The following is a 25,454-nucleotide window of genomic DNA, read 5'->3' on the forward strand; positions in this document are numbered from 1 at the left end:
TGCCCACTGCACTGAGGCTAGGAAACACTGTCACCACCGATAAATCCACAATAATTGAGAATTTCAAGAAGCATTTTTCTACGGCTGGCCATGCTTTCCACCTGGCTACCCCTAACCCGGTCAACAGCCCTGCACCACCCACAGCAACTTGCCCAAGCCTCCCCCATTTCTCCTTCTCCCAAATTCAGTTAGCTGATGTTCTAAAAGAGTTGCAAAATCTGGACCCCTACAAATCAGCTGGGCTAGACAATCTGGATCCTCTCTTTCTAAAATTACCCGCCGCAATTGTTGCAACCCCTATTACTAGCCTGTTCAACCTCTCTTTTGTATCGTCTGAGATTCCCAAAGATTGGAAAGCTGCCGCGGTCATCCCCCTCTTCAAACTCATCTTCTGCACATCTATCACTCCAGTGTTAATTGCTAAATTGTAATTATTTTGCCACTATGGCCTATTTATTGCCTTACCTCCCTAATCTTACCTCATTTGCACACACTGTATATACATTTTTTTCTATTGTGTTACTGACTGTACGTGTGTTTATGTGTGACTCTGTGTTGTTGTTTGTGTCGCACTCTTTTGCTTTATCTTGGCCAGGTCGCAGTTGTAAATGAGAACTTGTTCTCAACTGGCCTACCTGGTTAAATAAAGGTGAAATAAAAATAAAATAAGAAGGCTCAGGCTTGAGTTTCACAGAGTTTCACCTCCCCCAACTGTTCCTTCACCCCTCCCTAAGCCTCCCCAAACCTCCCCTAAGCCTCCCCAAACCTCCCCTATGCCTTCCCCCACGGTTCCTCCGCCCCTCACTCACGTCTCCTTCACACCTCCTTTATGGTTCTTTCACAGGAGGCCCTCGAGTCGGCCATGAAGAGTGGACTGTGGGGCCACGCCCTGTTCCTGGCCAGCAAGATGGACAACAGGTCCTATACCACTGTGTTGAACAGGTAAGCGCATTGTGCAACATTGTCTTTGAGACAATACAGTGCTTTTAGAGATAATTCACTATTGATCCAAGGTTAGTTGGTTGGGTGTACGTGGAGGGGTAAGGAATAGGGGAAGACTGCGGGATGAGGAGTGAAGCTTGGGGTGAGGGATAGGGACGGGGAGGACGGAGGAATGCCTGGTCTCTGGGCAGATCATTGGTCTGGACCTCACGCAGTTTGTTTGCTGTTCTGTGGGCATAATCCATATCCTCACTTACATGATCTGACGGTCAGTGTCGGATTTGTCAACATACTCAGCACACAGCGCAATGTTACATATTCATATACCATTACATATTCAGTATTTCGGTAGGGGTTTATTTTTTGTAATATTTTACACGACTTTTTATTTTATTTTTTACAATAAACAAAAAACATGAGCTTTTCTATTTCTATTACCCTGAACAGGGGTGGATTTTTCCATGTACAGTGTAGCCTTACATGTTCATATCAATTACATATTAATATCACATTACATATTCAGTATTCTGAATTTCCATTTCGTGGGCGGTTGTATTTGCAGCACTCAGTGACTGGAACTATGCAGGGGCGGGATTCTTTCCATGTACAATGACCATACATATTCATATCTATTACATATAAATATTGAATATGACATATTTAATATTTCCATGGCGTGGTCATCTTTATGGCAGGTTTACAGGCCAGCTAGCTCCCAACGACCCCCTACAGACCCTGTTTCAAATGCTCTCTGGAAGGATTCCTGCTGTTTCCACGGTAAAACAATGCTAAATAAATACATAAACATACCATAGTACAATAGTTGTCTATTCTATTGTGCCCTTCCTTCCTTGTGTAATTGGGGCTGGTCTTGGCACATTTACTGTAGTTGACCAGTTCATGTTTTCAGTGGCTGTTGTGTTTATTGTACTGTAGTTGGTAATTATGCTAATAACGTACAGTACATTTTCAGTATTTCGCACCAAATTGTCATATAACAATCTGGTATTAGACTGACAGTGTGTGTGTGTGTGTGTGTGTGTGTGTGTGTGTGTCCTCAGTGTTGTGGAAGTGACAAATGGAGAGACTGGGAGCCTCACCTGGCCGTCATGCTGTCCAATGAGACGGGAGATCCAATCGGGCACCAGAAGAGCATCATTACCATGGGAGACACGCTAGGTATACACGCACGCACGCATGCACATACACACGCACACACATACATACATACATACATACCTACAGTTGAAGTCAGAAGTTTACATACACTTAGGTTGGAGTCATTAAAACTTGTTTTCAACCACTCCACAAATTTCTTGTTAACAAACTATAGTTTTGGCAAGTCGGTTAGGATATCTACTTTGTGCATGACACAAGTCATTTTTCCAACAATTGTTTACAGACAGATTATTTCACAAATAATTCAATGTATCACAATTCCAGTGGGTCAGAAGTTTACATACACTAAGTTGACTGTGCCTTTAAACAGCTTGGATCTGCATCATTTTCTTCATCATTTTCTGGAATTTTCCAAGCTGTTTAAAGGCACAGTCAACTTAGTGTATGTAAACTTCTGACCCACTGGAATTGTGATACATTGAATTCCCATTAAAGTGCACTATATAGGAAATATGGTGCCATTTGTTACATAACCTTAGTGTTGTCTCTCCCCAGCCTCCAGAGGGCTGTTACATGCTGCTCATATCTGCTATCTGACAGCTTACGCTCCTTTTGGCGTCTACACAGCCAAGACTGAAAGACTAGTTCTTCTGGGCAACTGCAACAGGTGAGCTCAGCTGTAATATGACCCAGATTGTATTAACGCTCCTTTCACTTGTCATCTTTCTGGGGGGTGATCCCCTCGTTCACTCTTATGTCTTCCTAACGAGTGGGAATGTCCTCTTGGACTCGCTGTTGAACAGCACAGCAACGGTCATTTGAGACTCAACCAATCTCAGGCCATGAATAGAAAGGAGCTCCTGGTGTTGGAAGAAGAGGGGTATCAGTATTTGGGTGATCCCTGTAATGTTTTCTTAACAAGGTGTCCTCTAGGACTCACAGTAGAACAGCACAGCAATGCATTTGTAACGAGTGCACTGGGAGTCAGGAAGCAAGCTCAGGGAGTGCATCATTTAATAAACAGATGAACGAAACACGAACAATGCGCAGACAGGAAACTGAAACTATAACGCCTGGGGAAGGAACCAAAGGGAGTGACATATACCCCCCTCAGACGTATACCCCCTCCCCGGTGCATTCGGCTCCAGACGCAGGACCCCAACAAAAGGGACAATCCCGGGGATACAGAGTGGACCGGTCGCCTCCGCTGAGGCGCAGAAACCTGACGAACCGGCTGAGGCGTGAAAGCCTGATGAGCTGGCTGAGACCTCCCCGGTTGCCTCAGTCGAGGCACTGGAGCCTATTGAGCCCGCTGAGGTATGGAAACCCGTTGAGCCAGCTGAAGCAGGGGGACCCGACAAACCGTCTGAGGCCTCCCAGGTAGCTCCAGTTCGGACACCCAGACCCGACATCACCTCCAACACAAAAAAATACAAATTAAAAGCACCCCTTGATGCTTCCCTTTGGTGAGGCGTTATTCTGTAAAGAGTACACTGGGAGTCGGGAAGCAAGTTCAGGGAGTGCATAATTGAATAAACAAATGAACAAAACACGAACAACTCACAGACAGTAAACTGAAACAGAAACAATAACACCTGGGGAATAAGCAAAGGGAGTGACATATATAGTGAAAGTAATCAGGGAAGTGATGGAGTCCAGGTGAGTCTGATGACGCATAACGATGGTGGCAGATGTGCGCCATAACAAGCAGCCTGGTGACCTAGAGGCCGGAGAGGGAGCACAAGTGACAGTCTTGCCATGCTGAAAGGAAACGAGCTAGTGATTTTGGAAAAGCAGAATAGGGACGTCATGCACCCAATATTTAGTGGTACACACGATGGAGGTATCGATGTGTGGGGGATGCCCCTATAGGCATGAAAGTAATAGCTATTGATTGCGGGAACTAATGCCACAACATAATGCTGCTATCGTAGCATGACTGGTATGAAAACCACTTAGTCCTACTTAAAGGCCCAGCACAGCCAAAAACTAGATTTTTCTGTGTTTTATACACTGCATTCGGAAAGTATTCAGACCCCTTGACCTTTTCCACATTTTGTTACATTACAGTGTTATTCTAAAATTGATTAAATAAAAATTAAAAACTCAGTAATCTACTCACAATACACCATAATGATGAAGCAAAAAGAGGTTTTTAGATTTTTTTGCAAATGTATTAAATATAAAAAAAGAAATACCTTATTTACATAGGTACTCAGACCCTTTGCTATGAGACTCTAAATTGAGCTCAGGTGCATCCTGTTTCCATTGATCATCCTTGAGATGTTTCTCGACATGATTGGAGTCCACCTGTGGTAAATTCAATTGATTGGACATGATTTGAAAAGGCACACACCTGTCTATATAAGGTCCCATAGTAGACTGTCCATGTCATAACAAAAACCAACCCATGAGGTCAAAGGAATTGTGCGTAGAGCTCTGAGACAGGATTGTGTCGTGGCACAGATCGGGGGAAGGGTACCAAAACATTTCTGCAGCATTGAAGGTCCCCAAGAACACCGTGTCCTCCATCATTATTAAATGGAAGAAGTTTGAAAACACCAAGACTCTTCCTAGAGCTGTCCGCCTGGCCAAACTGAGCAATCGGGGGAGAAGGGCCTAGGTCAGTGAGAGAACAAGAACCCGATGGTCACTCTGACAGAGCTCTAGAGTTCCTCTGTGGAGATGGGAGAACCTTCCAGAAGGACAACCATCTCTTCAGCACTCCACCAGTCAGGCTTTTATGGTAGACTGGCCAGACAGAAGCCACTCCTCAGTAAAAGGCACATGACAGCCCGCTTGGAGTTTTCCAAAAGGCACCTAAAGACTCTCAGACAAAGATTGATCACTTTTGCCTGAATACCAAGCGTCACGTCGGAGGAAACCTGGCACCATCTCGACAGTGAAGCACGGTGGTGGCAGCATCCTGCTGTGGGGATGTTTTTCAGCAGCAGGGACTGGGAGACTAGTCAGGATCGAGGCAAAGTTTAGCGGAGCAAAGTACAAAGAGATTCTTAATAAAAACCTGCTCCAGAGCGCTCAGGACCTCAGTCTGGGGGCGAATGGTCACCTTCCAGTAGGACAATGACCCTATGCACACAGCCAAGACAACGCAGGAGTAACAAGCCTCTGAATGTCCTTGAGTGGCCCAGCCAGAGCCAGGACTTGAACCCTATCTAACATCTCTATAGAGACCTGAAAATAGCTGTGCAGCGACACCCATCCAACCTGACAAAGCTTGAGAGGATCTGCAGAGAAGAATTGAAGACTCTCCAAGTACAGGTGTGCCAAGCTTTTAGCGTCATACCCAAGAAGACTTGAGGCTGTAATCGCTTACAAAGGTGCTTCAACAAAGCTCTGAGTAAAGGGTCTGAATACTTATGTAAATGTGGTATTTCAGTTTTTTTTTATTTATAATACATTTGCAAACATTTCTACTAATTTGTTTTTGCTTTGTCATTATGCGGTATGACGAGGGGGAAAAATAATTTAATAAATGTTAGAATAAGGCTGTAACATAACAAAATGTGGAAACCCTGAGTTAATAGACCAATGAGAAAGAGTTCTAAACCTTTCTGTTAACAGCTAGGGTTCACTTTTCGGTGTGGGCGTAGCCCAACAACAGAATGGTGTGGGCGTAGCCCAATAACAGAATGGTGTGGGCGTAGCCCAATAACAGAATGGTGTGGGCGTAGCCCAATAACAGAATGGTGTGGGCGTAGCCCAACAACAGAATGGTGTGGGCGTAGCCCAACAACAGAATGGTGTGGGCGTATACAGGTTCTTAAAATGACATGTTCTATGAGGAAACGGTGTTGTTGAGACAAGGTTGAGGTGAGATATTTGAAGTGTTTTTTTTGTTGTATTTTTTTTGTATGCTTTGGCCAAAAATACGAATATAGGACAAGTCAACAATGTTATTTGGGTATGAGTTAACAGAATATGGACTTTTAAAAGTGAGATTTCCACTGGACAGTTACTTTAAGACTTAGTCGGGAAGCTAGCAGCTAACAAGTAGTAGTAGTCCCAATGGTAACTTTTTAATGTTTAAAAAAAACATTGCTAAGAACTGAATGTATTTCCTCCCCTACAGTCTGCCATTCAAAGAGTTTGCTCAGAATTCTGCCATTCGGTGCACAGAGTTATTCGAGTACTGCCAGAGACTTGGAGATAAATTCTTCTGTATCCCCCCCTTCCAGGTAGTTTATATTCATTTTTTTGTGTTTTTTATGACTAGAATGATTCGTCCATAATTTGCCAGATTTGGAACTCATAAGTCAATACAGAGTTTTGATTCCATCTGTATTTTGTTATTAAGCTTTCTCTAGTCCAGGACACAGTGAAATTATGTTTAGCTTTTTCCATGTGGCTACCGTAGGTTGTGCTGTTGTCTTGTTATAACCTGTTGTGTCATTCCCAGGTGTATAAGTTCCTGTATGCGTGTCGTCTGCTGGATGCTGGGCTGGCATCCCAGGCCTTCCACTACTGTGAGGTGATAGGGATGTCTTTACTCAGACTGCAGGAGCCCAGCATGGTGCTGCTGGGGGAGCTTATCAAGGTAGAGCACTTTATCATGATACTCTGACATATAGTACTTTGGCGGTAGGTAGCCTAGCGGTTAAGAGCGTTGGGCCAGTAACCGAACGGTAGCTGGTTAGAATCCCTGAACTTACTAGGTGAAAAACCTGTCAATGTGCCGTTGAGCAAGGCACTTAACCATAATTGCTCTGCATAAGAGCGTCTGCCTATCTATGCACTTCCATACATACGATAAACACAGTCTGCAGGGAGAGCTTATAAAAGTAGCGCACTCTGACTTGTACTGTATGTATCATACTCACATTTTATACCATATTGCATTCCTAGTGTCCAATCACTTCAGGGCCTGTGTTCATAAAGCATCCCAGAGTAGGAATGCTGATCTAGGATCAGTTTTCCCTTTTAGGTCATAATGAATACCATTACATGGGCAGGAACGACCTGAGCTCCCGAGTGGCGCAGTGTTCTTAGACACTGCATCCCAGTGCAAGAGGTGTCACTTCAGTCCCTGGCTTGAATCAAGGCTGAATCACGTCCGGCTGTGATTGGGAGTCCCATAGGGCGGCGCACAATTGCCCCAGAGTTGTCTGGGTTTGGCCGGGGTATACCATCCATTGTAAATAAGAATTTGTTCTTAACTAACTTGCCCAGTTAAATAAAGGTTCAATAAAAAAACACAAAAAGGACCTGTTCCAGAGGGTACCAGATTAGGCACTAATGTACAGTAGTGCCTTAAAAACACTGTGTGTGTGTGTGTGTGTGTGTGTGTGTGTGTGTGTGTGTGTGTGTGTGTTTGCTCAGCACTTTCCCTGTTTGTGTGTGTGTCCTCCCCTCCCAGCTGGCAGAGCGGCTGAAGCAGTGTGAGGGAATGGGACAGCTCAGTGACACAGCTGACGACAGGCCTGGACAGGAGCCTGACTGGCTACAGCAGCTGAGATACAGACAGCAGGGCATACAGGTGACCACACCACAATGCATCACCATTGTACTCGTCATGTCTCTCTCTGTCACATTTTCACATGTTCTTCTGTTTGTGTTGGAGATGATTACCTATTTACTGGGTACAAACATCCTTGTATAGAGTTATACTTTGTTGTTGTTCACCTAAATTGGATATTAGCCTATAATCCACTGGTACTGGTAGGTTGTCAAGTGAGTGAAATTATGTCAGTTGGCACTTTTGTCAAGGTTGCTGAGGTGGTAAGTACTTACTATAGTCCAGCTGGCAAGACTAGACTCAGGATTTTAACTTGCCTCAGTCAGCACAATGGTTGACCTTACATAGACACTGGTAACATTTGTATTACTACATTAGAATTCCTTTGTACCATTTAAATTATATATTTCAAACAATACCAGACCGTTTTAAATTATTATATTGGCTCATATGATCTTAATTGTGTATTTTTTGTCTCTTCCAAAACATTCTCTACACATTATGATGCTATGGTTAAAACATATCTATTTGCTTAGATGGGGAGCAGTGGTTGGAGTGATGCATACCAGTCACCAGCAGACAGGAGTCCATTGGCCCATGAGGAGAGCAGAGTGTATTCAGGTAAACCTACAGTCCCAGATCATTATTTCAATGGACAATTAATAACAATTTATTGGACTCATATAGCACTTTTCCTGATGCTCAAAGCAGTAACATAGTAAGGGGGACCTCACTTCATCCACTTGGGTGATGTACTGCCACCATTTGTGCCACATCCAGTATTTCTCTGCTCTGTGTCTGTCTGTATGGTGTGGTACCCCCTTATTCCACCTGGGGGGAGTGTCTCATGTATCAGAGTTGCATGATTACTCATCAGAGGGTTCGTCCTATCAACCAGTTGCACAGTGTTTGAACCATGTCCCAGGTCGAAAGTAGTGATTTAATAGGGAATGGGGTGCTATTTGGGACGCACTCCAGTGTTGTAATTTTTGTCTTCACTCCTTTGGTTTCTCTGTAGAATCAGACACCAGTGACCTTTCTGTAAGGGGAGATGACCAGGGACTGGATGCTAAATTCCTCTCCTACAAAGCAGCAGAAGAGCAACAACAACAGCACGTGCAGGCACAGCAGATCAACACCCAGCCTCTGCTGCCGGTCATGGCTTCTAACACTCAGCCTGCAGTGCCACTTGTGGTGGGAGGCCAGGACCACAGTTACCACTACACAGACACTGCCCAGCCTCCGCCTCAGCCTCAGCCTTCACCTCAGCATCCTACACTGGACTGTCCTCCTTCAGCAGGGGAAGGTGAGAAAATGGATGAAGGCCCTGGTTTTGATTGATCAAACATACTAGTGATTCAACCCTGTTTCTGGTGGTTTACAATAAAACATGCTCATTTAATGTAACTCCTTTTTACTCATTTTATGAATCTTCTTACATGTTTCTGTTGTTAACTGTGAAATGAGGACCTCATGCTTTGATTTCATTATATTGTTCTAGGGGCTGATCCTTCTGCTGGCCCAGGCATGGTGAGTGCTCAGGAGAGTTTTATTTGCTACCAAACATACATTACATGTATATACACGAACATACCCCCTTTTGGGGCATACAAATTTAATCTCTGTAAAGATTTCCAGTGATTTATTCCTGAGCACCTGCAGTTTCTGTCAGTGGTGCTGTATTTTATATGTAAAACATAAATAAAAAAAATAAAAAAATGGTTTGATAAATGTATTTGTGAGACTCAGATGAGGTCATGTGTCTTGTTTGTGTCCATCGAGATGTCAAATGACAGTATGTATATCTGTCTGTCCTATGCAGTTAGGGGTCCAAGTGAATGCTGGCATGATGCCGGTGGCAGAGTATGGTCAGCAGTATGGTCAGCAGTATGGTCAGCACTATGGCCAGGAGAATGATTATGGAGATCAGCAGGCATGGCAGCAGGGAGGGCACCAGGCCACCATCACGCAGGAGGGCAAGGCCTCAGAGCCGGACAAAATCCAACCAAAGCAGGTGGGTGGAGCCTGATGCCTGTCGTCATGTTGACAGCATCAGATAAGAACCAGAGTTTTTTTAATAAGCCTCTCTCTCTCTCTCTCTCGCGCTGCTCGCTGTGTCCGTCTCTCTCTCTCTCTCTCTCTCTCTCTCTCTCTCTTTCTCTCTCTCTCTGTGTGTGCGTCCGTCTCTCTCTCTCACTGTGTCCGTCTCTCTCTCTCTCTCTCTCTCTCTCTCTCTCTCTCTCTCTCTCTGTGTGTGCGTCCATCTCTCTCTCTCGCTCTCTCTCTGTGTCTCTGTGTGTGTCTGTGTCTGATCAGAGCATCAAGTCAGGGTGGTTTAGCGGCTGGTTCAAACACAAACCCAAAGAGGAGCAAAGTAAGGCGTCTCAGGATGCAGACTCAGCTGACCCAGTTCCCACTATGGTAAGGGTCAAGCAGACCTACTGTTAACTCTTAGCTAGCCGTTAGATGGGGGACATAACATCATGCGCTGTCAGGTCAGTGATCTGAAGTTTAGGTTTTGTAGTTTACCGTCCAACAAATGATGTCAATGGACATAATACAAATTTGATGATGAAGGGCAAGAAAATTATGAACTTGGTTGAAAACAATATTAAAATTAAAAGGATTCTTCAAATTAACCACTAAGGCAGTTTTGGCTATAATTATTATTATGATATTCAGAGAATTTGATCTCCTTGTACTTCTCATAAGACCCATTGGAGGTGGTGACGATGTTTAGTTTGAATGTAGACCCATTGAACCTTTTTAATGAAGGTTAGCCACTAGGTCTAAGTGGGGTATGGTATTTGCTGTTGGTCAACCAACTCTTTCCAGTTTAATGGCAATGTTTGCAACACATTCTCCATAAATACGGTAGTTTAGCTGTTTTGTTGTCCATAGCATCTGAATTGTACAACTACGATCCATAAGTTACAATGATACAATAACTATTTGTGTCATAAATGTTTTGACTACTACTTTCCTGAGAGCATTGTATCATGCAAGTTAGATTAAAACAGTGATTTTTAAAACTTGCTCTAAATATGCCAATAAGTCAAGTCACAAGTAATTTGAAGGATTTTATTGTTTTTTGTTATTAAGTGATAACAGTATATTAAAATGTTTGAGACTAACTGGCTGATAAATTGTTGTAAGTTAAACATAGTTTTTAACAATGAAATGTATAACCTACCAATTGTCAAAGTAAAGCTTTTCAGAAACATCTTAAATACATGATTACATAATCAGAAACAAGTAGCTTTCCTTATCTCAATGACAGTAAACTCTCAAAACTCACCACGGAGAAGCTATTGAGTCTATGTATGCCCCTTAAACTGGAGGTTCTGAGAGATAAGCAAACCTAACGCATCCTAGTGCCATAAAATGAATTCAGTGTAAGGTGGCTGACTTTCCAAGTGATGACCCCTTAGTACAGCTGTAGGATCTTAATTTGATCACTCTTTTGTTGCAGATGAGCTTCGTGATTGATATAAATTCATTGAAAATCCGCACCAACACAGGTTAAATCAACAGTATTGCATTTTTAATTTAGCCTACTCTTGTCCAGCTAATAGCCTAACCACCGATCAAGCAACATTATGGACTAAACGTTAAAATCCTGTTGCTGCAGGATTATTTTGCTATGACAATACTGGTCAAATTAAGATTCTACATCTGAATCCTTAGTGCCCCTCGGTATGAATTCGTCGGTTACGTCATTATGCAATACTAGGTCAGTGGGTCTTGGGCCTTAAATGTAACATAATTTATGTGTATTTCCTCAGGAGACGCCTCCCACTTCCCTATTTTCTTTCCCTCCCACTACCAACATCCCTGCAGCCAATTTTCCTACCCAGCCTGCATCTACTGGTATCAACGCCTTTTCTCGGAAAGCGGGTGAATAACAGGCCGGAATGCATTGGACAACACATAGACTAACATTTTTCTGTTTTTCTGCAACCACCCACCATACATCATACACCTGTACACATACACAAATCATTAATGATAATAAAATATTTGTGGTGACTATTGATATTTAATGGATTACTGCATGTTGGAACTGCAGAAATGCATGAATAATGTGCCGAACAGTGTCCAATACTGTCCAGAGTTGTGGACAGGAGGCTGCAAAGCTCACTTATCACTGTACCTAATTCTCCCGGAAGCGAATTTGGGCTGGTTTTCTCTTTCTCTTTCACCTACACTTTGATGAAGGCTCTATGCTGAAATATGTTGGGGACTTTACATTTTTTTAACTGCTCTATGCTCTGTAGATAAAGGCTTTTAAAATGTAAAACCCATCTGGAGAGCCTGGAACTTAGACTTTTCAAACAATTTTTTCCTGTTTTTCAGATTTTTAATTCCCCACTCCAGAGCAATGGTGGATGTTTTTGTGGGATATTTGTAGTGCTCCCGATATATTGTTTCCTGTCGGGCTGCTCTTGAACCAGACATATTCATGCTGAATGACAACTGTATGCTTGTCTAGGCTAACATGAAGTGAGGAATTTTGACTGGTGCTTCTTTTGTAATGAAATACCCAACATGCTCTGGCATATAGTGATAGTGCTTCCATTGAGAGTGTTAGGGCTTCGAGTGTTAGTGCCATTGAGTGATTGTCTGAACTTTGGTCTGCTGTAGAATCCTTTCAGTAGTCTTTAAACAACAGAATGAGTACAACAGAGAAATACAAATGGTTTATAACAATGTTTTTTTGTGAATATATTTTTCTCAATCAGAAAACAGTGCTCATGTGCTATTTGACCTGAATGCTATTGTATATGAGACATAACCTTGTTTTCTATGAGTATCCCTCCCTTTTATCATTATCTAAACTATAGATGAACTTGTTTAAACTATGGTTTATAATGGTCATATTATTCACAAACAAGTTGTATATAACTTGTTGCTAAATCTTTGCTGCCCTTTGAGCTTTGAATCGGGAGCAAAGTATGCATTTCAACCATTGCACTACCCTGCATAACCCTGACAAACTCTGCAACACATACTGTAAAAAAAATCTTTAACCAATCTAATAATACTTTTTAAGTACCATACATTCTGTCATTAGTCTAGATACGTTGCAGCCAAGGAAATGTTTTTCCTATGTCCAACATGAGTGTGATATTCACACACACTCTACACACACATACACTACCGTTCAAAAGTTTGGGGTCACTTAGAAATGTCCTTGTTTTTGAAAGAAAAACATTTTTTTTGTCCGTTAAAATAACATCAAATTGATCAGAAATACAGTGTAGACGTTGTTAATGTTGTAAATGACTATTGTAGCTGGAAACGGCAGATCTTTATGAATATCTACATAGGCATACAGAGGCCCATTATCAGCAACCATCCTGGTTGTTAGCACAGCTGCAAACTGTTGTTCTGATTAAAGAAGCAATAAAATTGGCCTTCTTTAGACTAGTTGAGTATCTGGAGCGTCAGCATTTTTCTTGGTAGTTTGCAGCTGTGCTAACATAATTACAAAAGGGTTTTCTAATGATAAATTAGTCTTTTAATATGATAAACTTGGATTAGCTAACACAACGTGCCATTGGAACACAGGAGTGATGGTTCCTGATAATGGTCCTCTGTACACCTATGTAGATATTCCATAAAAAATCAGCCGTTTCCAGCTACAATAGTCATTTACAACATTAATAATGTCTACACTGTATTTCAGATCAATTTGATGTTATTTTAATGGACCAAAAAAGTACTTTTCTTTCAAAAACAATACAATTTCTAAGTGACCCCAAACTTTTGAACGGTAGTGTATACATCCCATATACAATAAAGCTCAATATCACTCAGGAATAACCCTGAACCGGAAGAGAAGCACAACAAAATCTACAGAAGGCCAGCATCCTGACCCCTTAAATGTCTGAACTGGGATTGTATGAATGTATGAACACTGTGCAGGACCCCAATGCCAACCAGGCCACAACCCACATATCTATTCTCAGATGCCCTTTCAGCCGGACAGTATTTTGACATCATGTGTTGAGTTGGTAGGCTACGCAGGCAGGCAGGGGGAGTGAGTGGGCTTTTAAGGGCTCAGTGTTCACTGAGATAACTTAACAGCTGAGATCTGGTTCCCCTGAGCTGACAGATGGGGAAATGGCCAGCATCGGACGCTGCAAAGTAGTGAAATTAGTAAAGCTGGTCAAGTAAATCTCACAAAAAATCTCAAGTCACAAGTAAAGGATCCAAGAAAAGTTATTTTTGGAGCAAGTCTCAGGTCTCATTGGTCATATTTTGCAGCTATATGCAACAATGACTCATGTTTAGATAGACCTACCTTTGTCTAATCATTGATTTCAAGTCACAAGTTAATTTCAAATCCTAAAGTCCAAGAAAAGTTATGTAGAAAAAGTCTCAAGTTGTGAATTGTAAGCTCAAATCAAGGCACGTGCAAGTCCTAACGTTTTATGCCCCAAGTCTCAAGTTCTTGGTAATTCAGTATCTTCTAGACATTTGCGTTAACTCATGTGTAGTTACCAATGCATTTTATACATAAAATAACCCTTTTACGACAAACTCCAATGAAAGCTTGTAAATTCTGCTGTGTGATAAGTCAAGCTATCAATTTCTAGCTGTATACAGTGCCTTTGGAAAGTATTCAGACCCCTTGACTTTTTCCACACTTTGTTACGTTACAGCCTTATTTTAACATGGATTCAAGAAAAACAAATCCTCAGTAATCTACACACAATACCCCATAATGACAATGTGAAAACAGGTTTTTAGAAATTGTTGCAAATTTTATTACAAATAAAAAACAGAAATACCTTATTTACATAAGTTTCAGACCCTTTGCTATGAGACTCAAACTTGAGCTCAGGTGCATTCCGTTTCCATTGATCATCCTTGAGATGTTTCTACACTTGATTGGAGTCCACCTGTGGTAAATTCAATTGATTGGACATGATTGGAAAGACACACACCTGTCTATATAAGGTCCCACAGTTGACAGTGCATGTCAGAGCAAAAACCAAGCCTTGAGGTCAAAGGAATTGTCTGTAGAGCTCTGAGACAGGATTGGGTTGAGGCACAGATCTGGGGAAGGGTACCAAAAAATGTCTGCAGCATTGAAGGTCCCCAAGAACAAAGTGGCCTCCATCATTCTTAAATGGAATAAGTTTAGAACCACCAAGACTCATCCTAGAGCTGGCCGCCCAGCCAAACTGAGCAATTGGGGAGGTGACCAAGAACCCGATGGTCACTCTTACAGCGCTCTAGAGTTCCTCTGTGGAGATGAGAGAACCTTCCAGAAGGACAACCATCTCTGCAGCACTCCACCAATCAGGAATTTATGATAGAGTGGCCAGACGGAAGCTACTCCTCAGTAAAAGGCACATGTCAGCCCACTTGGAGTTTTCCAAAAGGCACCTAAAGACTCTCAGACCATGAGAAACAAGATTCTCTGGTCTGATGAAACCAAGATTGAACTCTTTGGCCTGAATGCCAAGCGCCATGTCTGGAGGAAATCTGGCACCATCCCTACGGTGAAGCATGGTGGTGGCAGCATCACGCTGTGGGAATGTTTTTCAGCGGCAGGGACTGGGAGACTAGTCAAAATCGAGAGAAAGATGAACGGAGCAAAGTACAGAGAGATCCTTGATGAAAACCTGCTCCAGAGCGCTCAGGACCTCAGACTGGGGCGAAGGTTCACCTTCCAACAGGACAACAACCCTAAGCACGCATCCAAGACAATGCAGGAGTGGCTTCGGGACAAGTCTCTGAATGTCCTTGAGTGGTCCAGCCAGAGCCCGAACTTGAACCTGATCGAATATCTCTGGAGACACCTGAAAGTAGCTGTGCAGCAACACTCCCCATCCAACCTGACAGAGCTTGTGAGGATCTGGAGAGAAGAATGAGAGAAACTCCCCAAATACAGGTGTGCGAAGCTTGTATCAACCTACCCTCGAAGACTCAAGGCTGTCATCGCTGCCAAAGGTATTTCGACAAAGTACTGAGTAAAGGGTCTGAATACTTATGTAAATGTGATACTTCAGTTTTTTTATTTGTTATAAATTAGCTAAAATCTCTACAACCCTGTTTTTGCTTTGTCATTATGGGGTATTGTGCGTAGATTGATGAGGGGGAAAAAACTATTTCATACATTTTGGAATGAGGTTAACAAAATGTGGAAAAATTCAAGTTGTCTGAATACTTTCCGAAGACACTATATATTTTTATTCAGTTGGACCATATTAGGTGTCTCCGGTTGCATGAATTATTCTGATATCTTGACCTTGAAATGCCTTTATGTTGGTTATTGGCTGAAAGATTTGTGCACTTTAGTTACTGCCTAGCTGCAAATTATAATTTGAAGTTTAATTCCAAGTAAATAGCTGATGACGCTAACACTGTATAGTGTAAAAAATGTGATCAGTGTGATTCTATGATAGTTGCTGGTTGAAAATAGATCTATACAGGAACTTATTTTCAGCAGGTTCTGTATAGGTGGATGTTTTTCCCCTAGACGTCAAGATTGAGGCTGATTTTAATAGACCATGGTCTATGGTTGTCTCTCAATTGTCAAACAATCTGTCCTCCTTGTCTGCTTTCCTTCATCTGCACTGATTACTGTATAGTATATTACATGATTAGATATACCCTATTGTCTTGTTGTTAAGATGAGTGCATTACTGTAAATCGATCTGGATGAGGACCTGCTATATGACATATGTAAATGTTCACAGAAATGTACTTTTTGTGCAGATAATGCAATGCGTTAAATTCACAACTAAACAGGGACATGGAATAAACAGTTAAACAGACACGGGCCTACAAAACATGAATGGAAAAGTCTTGACAGGTGAAAGTTCATCATTAGGCAGGCTGTCTCCTTTCACCTGGTCAGTTCTTTCAGATTTGTGCAATGGAGTTGAGGAGAGGACAGAGTTTATAGGAAAAAAATTGAGAGTGAAAGAGAAAGAGCCTGTGATGTGTAATAACAGCCACCTCAGCTTTACCTCAGCATCAGTTCTGTTATTTTACATGTCTGTTGTAATCCTGGTTTCAGGATAGATACTCTAGGTATTGTGTGTAGGACTGAACGTTTTTAATGAGTTTGTTTATAACTCACACTAGGGCATAGGTCAAGGCCCCCCTGAGAAACGTTCTGGTTACGTCAGACGTGGTGACGTGTCGTCAGGGAAGATTTCCCTTTGGTGACATTGGATGGTGCATAGTCGTGGGGAGTAGTACAGGGTTGGGATATACTGTACCTCAATCAGGACACCATCCAAACCCTATTGATCAACTGGAGCCTGTATAATGAGGCCAAACAGCCAGGACCATAAGGGCAAACTTTTCCTTAGGGATATGTGCCACAATATCAGCCAAAATATAAATCTGGCTCTGAGACAGTATGGCACATGTTAGGTTTGAGGGGAAACTGTATTCGATAAAAAGCATGAGCTGACACACCCCAAAATATTTGTAAACTAACGGATAATAAACTACAGTACCAGTCAAAAGTATGGAGAATCTGAAATCTAAAATATATTTGGATTTGTTTAACACTTTTTTGGTTACTACATGATTCCATATGTGTTACTTCATAGTTTTGATGTTTTCACTATTATTCTACAATGTAGAAAATAGTCCAAATAAAGAAAAGCCCTGGAATAAGTAGGTGTGTCCAAACTTTGGACTGGTACTGTATATAAAAATGAAGAAAGTCACACACTATAAACTGTATTCTGTGACACAGATACACATACCCATGTGGAACAGTCTGGCCCTGACCACATGGCCTACAAAACAGGTACCATTAACAGGATATTATTCTATAGAGGTCATCTAAACTAGCCTATCAATAGAAGATATACAATATGAATGATTATTTTCATTTTATTTCTCTCAGAGAACAATGCTTTGTCATTGTATTTGTAAATGTAAGCAAATGATCAATATTTATTTAATTTAATCAGACAAGTATAGGCCCAGAAACCAATGTGAAAGCATGTATTATATATTATGGCCATCGTAATTTGTATATGGTTTGCTTAATACAGAAACTCATTCATTAAATCTCTTGGTTATGTTTTACAAGAAATATTAATGTCACGGCTGTTGAAAGAACTGGACCAAGGTGCAGCGTGGTGAGCGTACATATTATTTTATTTAGAAAAGACGCCGAACAAAACAATACAAACCAAACCGTGACGCTAAACGCTATGTGCCATAAACACAAGTGCCAAAAGTCAACTTCCCACAAATACAGGTGGGAGAAGGGCTACCTAAGTATGGTTCTCAATCAGAGACAACGATAGACAGCTGTCCATGATTGAGAACCCTACCCAACCAAAACATACAAATACAAATAATAGAACATAGAATACCCACCCCAAATCACACCCTGACCAAACCAAATAGAGACATAAAAAGGATCTCTAAGGTCAGGGCGTGACAATTAATTGACAAGTGTTTTAATTAACTTTGGTTTGATATACTTATGTGTTATTAAATCATGTTACTATATCTATTTATGATAGACAATTATTTACCACTGTGTTTTACAGAAATATATTGCAGTTAAGGCCCAGTGAAACTGAATCTTGTGAAAATGTTAATTTACATGGGAATAGCCCATCCATAATTTAAATCATAGACTCCTTTTAAGCAGGAGTGAAGAATTTTTCCAATTATGCCTGGTCCCATCTCCTTTTACCATTAGTCAACACTCCTGGCTCTAGGGCTGGGAATAGTGACCCAGTGTCCAGCCAACGTGTTCAGGCCCCCACCCGTTACACTGGCAGCGTCAGGATGTGTCCAAAATGAACACTATTCCCATTTTTCTACTTCAGTGCTACTTTAGTAGTGCACTATACACTGATTGTACAAAACATTAGGAACACCTTCCTAATATTGAGTTGCACACCCCCCCTCAGAACAGACTCAATTCATTGGGGCATGGACTCTGCAAGTTGTTGAAAGCGTTCCACACGGATGCTGTCCCATGTTGACTCCAATGCTTCCCACAGTTGTGTCAAGCTGGCTGGATGTCCTTTGGGTGGGGGACCATTCTTGATGCACACGAGAAACTGTTGAGCGTGAAAAACCCAGCAGCGTTGCAGTTTGTAACACACTCAAAACGGTGCGCAAACCGGTGCGCCTGGCACCTTCTACCATACCCTGTTCAAAGGCACTTAAATATTTTGTCTTGCCCATTCAACCTCGGAATGGCACATTATACGCAATCCATGTCTCAATTGTCTCAATGCTTAAAAATCCGTAGCCCTTTCCTGCAGTCAAATGACCAAATCGCCCTCTAATGACCTCATTGGTGGAATGTTGTTAAAAATTTTCATAATTTAAGCATCAATAAACATCATATATAAAAAACGGTTTTGCTATATTTCAGTCTTTTGTGATGTGCAAACTCAACATTGAATACATTTCAACTCTATATCTGACATGGTACAGGTGTCCTCTTTTTTTAAGCCATGTGTGTGAGGTGACTTTGTTTCAAAGTAGATTTGAACTAGCCCACTGCAGTAAAGGGTTAACTTGTCTCCTCCCCTTCATCTACACTCATTGAAGTGTATTTAACTGACCAGGTGAAAGCTATGTCATGGAAAAAGCAGGTGTTCCTAATGTTATGTGCACATCAAGCTGTCTCACGCTACAGAAACAGGAGACAGGGACCTGCTCCTATGAGCTGTTTCGGCCCACACAAACCAAGGCTCGTGCAATGCTACTGAGGCTACCAGTGTAATGGATTCCAGGACACGTTGGCTGGACACTGGGTCACTATTCTCAGCACTAGAGATAGGAAAGACAGCTGCTAGTAAGATTGCCTGCCAAGTCACCGGTCTGGACCACATCTCGACAGTGAAAACTATCCCTCATTCCTGATTGTGTTGTTTCGCGTCACCCTAAAGAAGGCGTGACAAAACGTGACTTTTTAAATAAACTGATATAAAGTGGCCTACATGTGCTGGATGATGTAGTGTTGTCTCCATGTTTTAAAGGGGGGGACACTGACTAAATGCAATCCTCTGATGTCACGTGGGAGTATTTCATGGATAAACAAATAAGATGGCAACGGTGCTGGTAATTCTAAAGTAAGTTCCACAATGGAAAATGTATAACACACTTATGAATTTTTTTAAAATTACTATGAAAAAGTTACTCAGAATTTATAAAATTGTTATGATTTTTCTTTCTTTTTTCTTTGCCATCTTTATTTTCAGGGTCTTGTAGGGTGAAATAATGTACAAGTAACAATTGAAATAAACAAACGCCAACAATTAAGTGTCCTAAATGTCCAGCTGTTTTTATTTAAATATCTAATCATTTCTGATTAGTACCTTACTGTGATTGTTTTCAATTAAAATGGTCAAAAATAAACAAAAATAGTTTTTTAGCAAAGACATTTCTCAAGCAAGAATGTTGCTAGGACTGTCTAGGAGTGGTCTGAGTGGGAAGGGGAAAACTGAAAACTAGCTGCTATTGGCAGAGAGGTTTGGAACTCTCTTTCTTAATGGTCTATTAACTAATTTACCACCTGGCAATGTTACTCGGCAGGCCAAAACTCCATCCCATTAAAGCAAGCTGTAATTTCAGGCAGTCTTTTCAAACAGCTCTTACACTAAAGGGGCATTATCATAATGTTCACAATTTCACAGTATTATTCCAAACTCATAATGTGGAAATATAATATATAATATATATATATATATACAGTGGGGAGAACAAGTATTTGATACACTGCCGATTTTGCAGGTTTTCCCACTTACAAAGCATCTAGAGGTCTGTAATTTTCATCATAGGTACACTTCAACCGTGAGAGACGGAATCTAAAACAAAAATCAAGAAAATCACATTGTATGATTTTTAAGTAATTCATTTGCATTTTATTGCATGACATAAGTATTTGATCACCTACCAACCAGTAAGAATTCCGGCTCTCACAGACCTGTTAGTTTTTCTTTAAGAACCCCTCCTGATCTCCACTCATTACCTGTATTAACTGCACCTGTTTGAACTCGTTACCTGTATAAAAGACACCTGTCCACACACTCAATCAAACAGACTCCAACCTCTCCACAATGGCCAAGACCAGAGAGCTGTGTAAGGACATCAGTGATAAAATTGTAGACCTGCACAAGGCTGGGATGGGCTACAGTGGATGGGCTACAATAGGCAAGCAGCTTGATGAGAAGGCGACAACTGTTGGTGCAATTATTAGAACATGGAAGAAGTTCAAGATGGCGGTCAATCCCCCTCGGTCTGGGGCTCCATGCAAGATCTCACCTCGTGGGGCATCAATGATCATGAGGAAGGTGAGGGATCAGCCCAGAACTACACGGCAGGACCTGGTCAATGACCTGAATAGAGCTGGGACCACAGTCTCAAAGAAAACCATTAGTAACACACTACGCCGTCATGGATTAAAATCCTGCAGCGCGCGCAAGGTCCCCCTGCTCAAGCCAGCGCATGTCCAGGCCCATCTGAAGTTTGCCAATGACCATCTGGATGATCCAGAGGAGGAATGGGAGAAGGTCATGTGGTCTGACGAGACAAAAATAGAGCTTTTTGGTCTAAACTCCACTCGCCGTGTTTGTAGGAAGAAGGATGAGTACAACCCCAAGAACACCATCCCAACCGTAAAGCATGGAGGTGGAAACATCATTCTTTGGGGATGCTTTTCTGCAAAGGGGACAGGACGACTGCACCGTACTGAGGGGAGGCTGGATGGGGCCATGTATCGCGAGATCTTGGCCAACAACCTCCTTCCCTAAGTAAGAGCATTGAAGATGGGTCGTGGCTGGGTCTTCCAGCATGACAATGACACACACAGCCAGGGCAACTAAGGAGTGGCTCCGTAAGAAGCATCTCAAGGTCCTGGAGTGGCCTAGCCAGTCTCCAGACCTGAACCCAATAGAAAATCTTTGGAGGGAGCTGAAAGTACGTATTGCCCAGCGACAGCCCCGAAACCTGAAGGATCTGGAGAAGGTCTGTATGGAGGAGTGGGCCAAAATCCCTGCTGCAGTGTGTGCAAACCTGGTCAAGAACTACAGGAAACGTATGATCTCTGTAATTGCAAACAGGTTTCTGTACCAAACATCAGAAAAGCAGAACTTAATATATCAAATACTTATGTCATGCAATAAAATTAAAATTAATTACTTAAAAATCATACAATGTGATTTTCGGGATTTTTTTTGGATTCCGTCTTTCACAGCTGAAGTGTACCTATGATAAAAAATGACAGACCTCTACATGCTTTGTAAGTAGGAGAACCTGCAAAATCGGCAGTGTATCAAATACTTGTTCTCCCCACTGTATATATAAGACAAAAACAATTTTTATAGGGTGCTGGGCCAAGGACAGCATGAGCTGCCAGAACAGCTTCAATGCACATTGTCATAGATTCTACAAGTGTCTGGAATTCTATTGGAAGGATAAGACACCATTCCATGAAAAATGTCAGAATTTGGTGTTTTGTTGATGGTGGTAGAAATTGCTTTATCAGGCATGGTTCCAGAATCTCCTATAAGTGTTCAATTGGGTTGAGATCTGGTGACTGGCACGCACATCCACACCTGCACATCCACACCTACACATCCTCTTTGAGACCCCTCTTTCAGAGACACTGAGGTCTCTTCTTCTAGCCATGGTAGTCAAAATAATGGGCAACTGGGCATTTTTATTCATGATCCTAAGCATGATGGAATGTTAATTGCTTAATTAACTCAGGAGTAACACCTGTGTGGAACTACCTGCTTTCAATACACTTTGCATCCCTCATTTAATCAAGTGTTTCCTTTATTTTGGCAGTTACCTGTATGTTGTGCCTGTCACCAGTTCCATAAATTCTGTAATGTCTACTGTGACTCATGAACTGAAAATGAACGTGTGTACATTTAAAGTATGTGTGTGGTAATGGTATTTTTCTACTTCAGTGCTACTTTAGTAGTGCTCTATGTAGGGAAAATAGTGCCATTTGTGACACAACCTGAGACACACTAACTCAGTGGCCTTGTGGTTAGTGTCCACCCTGACATTGGAAGGTTGGGAGTTTGATCCCCAGCTGAGTCATACCAAAAACTGTAAAAATGAGACCAGATGTGTCTCTGCCTGGCACTCAGCATTTTCAAGATGTGTAACTTTCAAAATGCATAAATCATCCCCGTATGATGCATTTTTCATCATATGACGCATTTGTGTGTGTTCGTTTCGAAGTGTGTAAGCCCCTATCGTTGTCTTAATGTATCTTAACTTATTGTGAATTAATTTTTACATAACGCATCATATAATGCTAAATGCATCATAAGGGGATGATTTCTGTATTTTGAAAGTTACACATCTTGAAAACTTGATTGCTGACAAGCAAAAAATGTTGGGACTATGTCACCAATGGACTAATGAAACAAATACCAAAATATAGTTTTTTTGTGTGTAGTTTTCCTTTAATTAGATAGATTGTGGGTAAGGCCCTGCAATAGACTAGTGTCCTGTCCAACGTGTGTAGTTGTACATCAAGCTGCCTCATGCTACAGAAACAAGAGATAGGCACCTGTTCCTATGACCAGTTCCGGCCCGCACAAACCAAGGCTCGTGCTAGGCTACTGAGGCTGCTAGTGTAATGGGTGGGGGCCAGGACACATGGCTGGACACTGGGTCACTATTCTCAGCCCTAGAGCCAGAGAGACAGGAGAGACAGCTGCTAGTAAGATTCCCAGCCAAGTCACCAGTTTGGACCACATCTCAACAGTGAAAACTATCCCTCATTCCTGATTTTGTTGTTTTGCATCACCCTAAAGAAGGCGTGACAAAACGTGGCTTTTTAAATATACTAATAAAGTGGCCCACAATATGCTGGATGATGTAGGAGATAGTGTACCATTTGACATTTATCCATGTGTTAAAGGGAGGACACTGAATAAATGCAATTAAATCAAATCCAATCAAATGTTTTTATAAAGCCATTTTTATATCAGCAGATGTCACAAAGTGCTATACAGAAGCCCAGCCTAAAACCCCAAACAGCAAGCAATGCCGATGTAGAAGCACAGTGGCCAGGAAAACTCTCTAGAAAGGCAGGAACCTAGGAAGAAACCTACAGAGGAACCAGGCACTGAGGGGTGGCCATTCCACTTCTGGCATTCACTTCTTTCAAAGTCACTGAGATCTCAAACCAAGGCTGCCAGTGTAGGACACATTTGCTTGACACTGGGTCACTATTCTCAGCCCTAGAGCTGGAGAGACAGCCACTAGTAAGATGTGGCTTATTTCCATGTGCCAAAGGGGCGGACACTGACTAAATGCAATCCTGTGCTGTCACGGGAGAGTATTTCATTGGTAAACAAATAAGATGGCAATGGTGCTGATAATTCTAAAGTAAGTTCCACAATTGAAAAGGTATAACACACTTATGAACAAAATGTACATAAATAATTTATAAAAAGGCATATTGCTATATGCAATCCTGTGTTGTCATGTGAGAGTGTTTTATGGGTAAACAAAAATGTTTTTTAAATTTAGATTTTATTAATCAAATCTAATTTTATTTGTCACATGCGCCAACTACAACAAGTGTTTACCATGAAATGCTTACCTATGAGTCCTTTTCCAACAATGCCGAGTTAAAAAGTACGAAAAATTTGGTACAAATAAAAAAGGAAATAGTCACACAATAAAACAACAATAACGAGACTATATACAGGGAGTACTGTTAGATAGTCAATGTGCAGGGGTAAGAGGTAATTGACGTAATGGGGATATTAGGATCCCCATTAGCCGACGCCAATGCCGACAGCTAGTCTTACTGGGGTCCAACACATAACACATTTTTTTTAACAGACAAAATACTTTACAACTGACATACATTTAGAACCTTAACATGTAGTATGTGTGTGTGCATCTATCAGTTCCACATACATGTCAGTACATACACACAACAAGTAGGTCACATGGTGGAGAGGTGTTGGGCCTTGAGGTGTTGCTTTGTTTGTTTTTTGAAACCAGGTTTGCTGTTTACTTGATCTATATGAGATGGAAGGAAGTTCCATGCAATCATGGCTCTGTATAATACTGTATGTTTCCTTGAATTTGTTATGTACCTGGGGACTGTAAAAGGCACCTGGTGGCATGCCTGGTGGGGTAAGTGTGTGTGTCAGTGCTGTGTGTAAGTTGACTATACAAACAATTTGGAATTTCCAACACAATGTTTCTTAGAAAAACAAGAAGCTATGCAGTCAGTCTTTACTCAACTCTTAGCCAAGAGAGACTGGCATGAATCATCAGCATACAGTACATGGACACACAGGCTTTGTTTAATGCATTGGTAAAAAATAGAAAAGAGTAGAGTGCCAAGAGGGCTGCCCTGCGATACACCACACATTACATGTTTAACATTAGAGAAGCTTCCATTTAAACCCCCTACTCTATTGACGCACCAATGCATAAATCTAAGTAACATAATAAAAAAATCCCCATCAAAATCCATCAGTTTAAGCTAGAGATACAGTATCAGTTTTTTTGAATGGGCTGCTTCTCAATCCACCACATCCGCCTATGTCGCCCTTCCACATTTGCGGTGACAAGTGGCAGAGCTACAGCGCTATTTGTTAGACCAGGAAGCATTTCAAAATCTGTCTTCTCACAAAAACATTTGTAGCATCTGAGACTCATCTAAAGGTAACCCATACAAATGAATGGAAGTATGGAGGTAGTTTTGTGGCAAGGGGTTAAATATGTGTAAAAAAAGAATAATCCTGAGCTTTCTTATATCTCCAAGATATAGGACAGACACTTCAAAACCTTATTCCTTATGATATTCATGGACCAGTAGTAAAGGTCAAATTCAATATTTTATCAAATTATTAACTTTTTTTTTTTTACCTAAAGGGGTCCTAAAATTCCAAAAATGAAATAGCTAAATGATCCA

At 41.5% G+C, this 25,454-nt stretch overlaps 2 protein-coding genes across 5 annotated transcripts in view; one reads left to right on the forward strand and one right to left on the reverse strand.

Moving 5' to 3' along the window:
- Positions 1-25,454, forward strand: part of LOC139409400 (protein transport protein Sec16B-like) — a 52,041-nt gene that overhangs the window by 12,338 nt on the left and 14,249 nt on the right. The window contains exons 13-26 of one of the 4 annotated variants that reach the window (XM_071154505.1): positions 845-942; positions 1,638-1,719; positions 2,004-2,121; positions 2,617-2,728; positions 6,155-6,260; positions 6,482-6,619; positions 7,439-7,558; positions 8,074-8,158; positions 8,556-8,843; positions 9,039-9,067; positions 9,360-9,551; positions 9,854-9,958; positions 11,323-11,434; positions 19,531-19,818. In XM_071154505.1, coding sequence (XP_071010606.1) covers positions 845-942; positions 1,638-1,719; positions 2,004-2,121; positions 2,617-2,728; positions 6,155-6,260; positions 6,482-6,619; positions 7,439-7,558; positions 8,074-8,158; positions 8,556-8,843; positions 9,039-9,067; positions 9,360-9,551; positions 9,854-9,958; positions 11,323-11,434; positions 19,531-19,547 — 1,602 coding nt within the window. In that variant the 3' untranslated portion in view covers positions 19,548-19,818. Of the gene's footprint in view, positions 1-844; positions 943-1,637; positions 1,720-2,003; positions 2,122-2,616; positions 2,729-6,154; positions 6,261-6,481; positions 6,620-7,438; positions 7,559-8,073; positions 8,159-8,555; positions 8,844-9,038; positions 9,068-9,359; positions 9,552-9,853; positions 9,959-11,322; positions 11,569-11,893; positions 12,284-19,530; positions 19,819-25,454 lie in introns of those variants that run through there. The other 3 variants (XM_071154507.1, XM_071154506.1, XM_071154509.1) reach the window with 3 other exon arrangements.
- Positions 1,282-25,454, reverse strand: part of LOC139409401 (zinc finger protein 648-like) — a 45,930-nt gene continuing 21,757 nt past the window's right edge. Inside the window, exon 3 of the mRNA XM_071154510.1 lies at positions 1,282-3,476. Coding sequence (XP_071010611.1) covers positions 3,126-3,476 — 351 coding nt within the window. The 3' untranslated portion in view covers positions 1,282-3,125. The remainder of the gene's footprint in view (positions 3,477-25,454) is intronic.

Source organism: Oncorhynchus clarkii, chromosome 5 (assembly GCF_045791955.1).
Source record: "Oncorhynchus clarkii lewisi isolate Uvic-CL-2024 chromosome 5, UVic_Ocla_1.0, whole genome shotgun sequence".
NCBI classification, from domain to species: domain Eukaryota; kingdom Metazoa; phylum Chordata; class Actinopteri; order Salmoniformes; family Salmonidae; genus Oncorhynchus; species Oncorhynchus clarkii.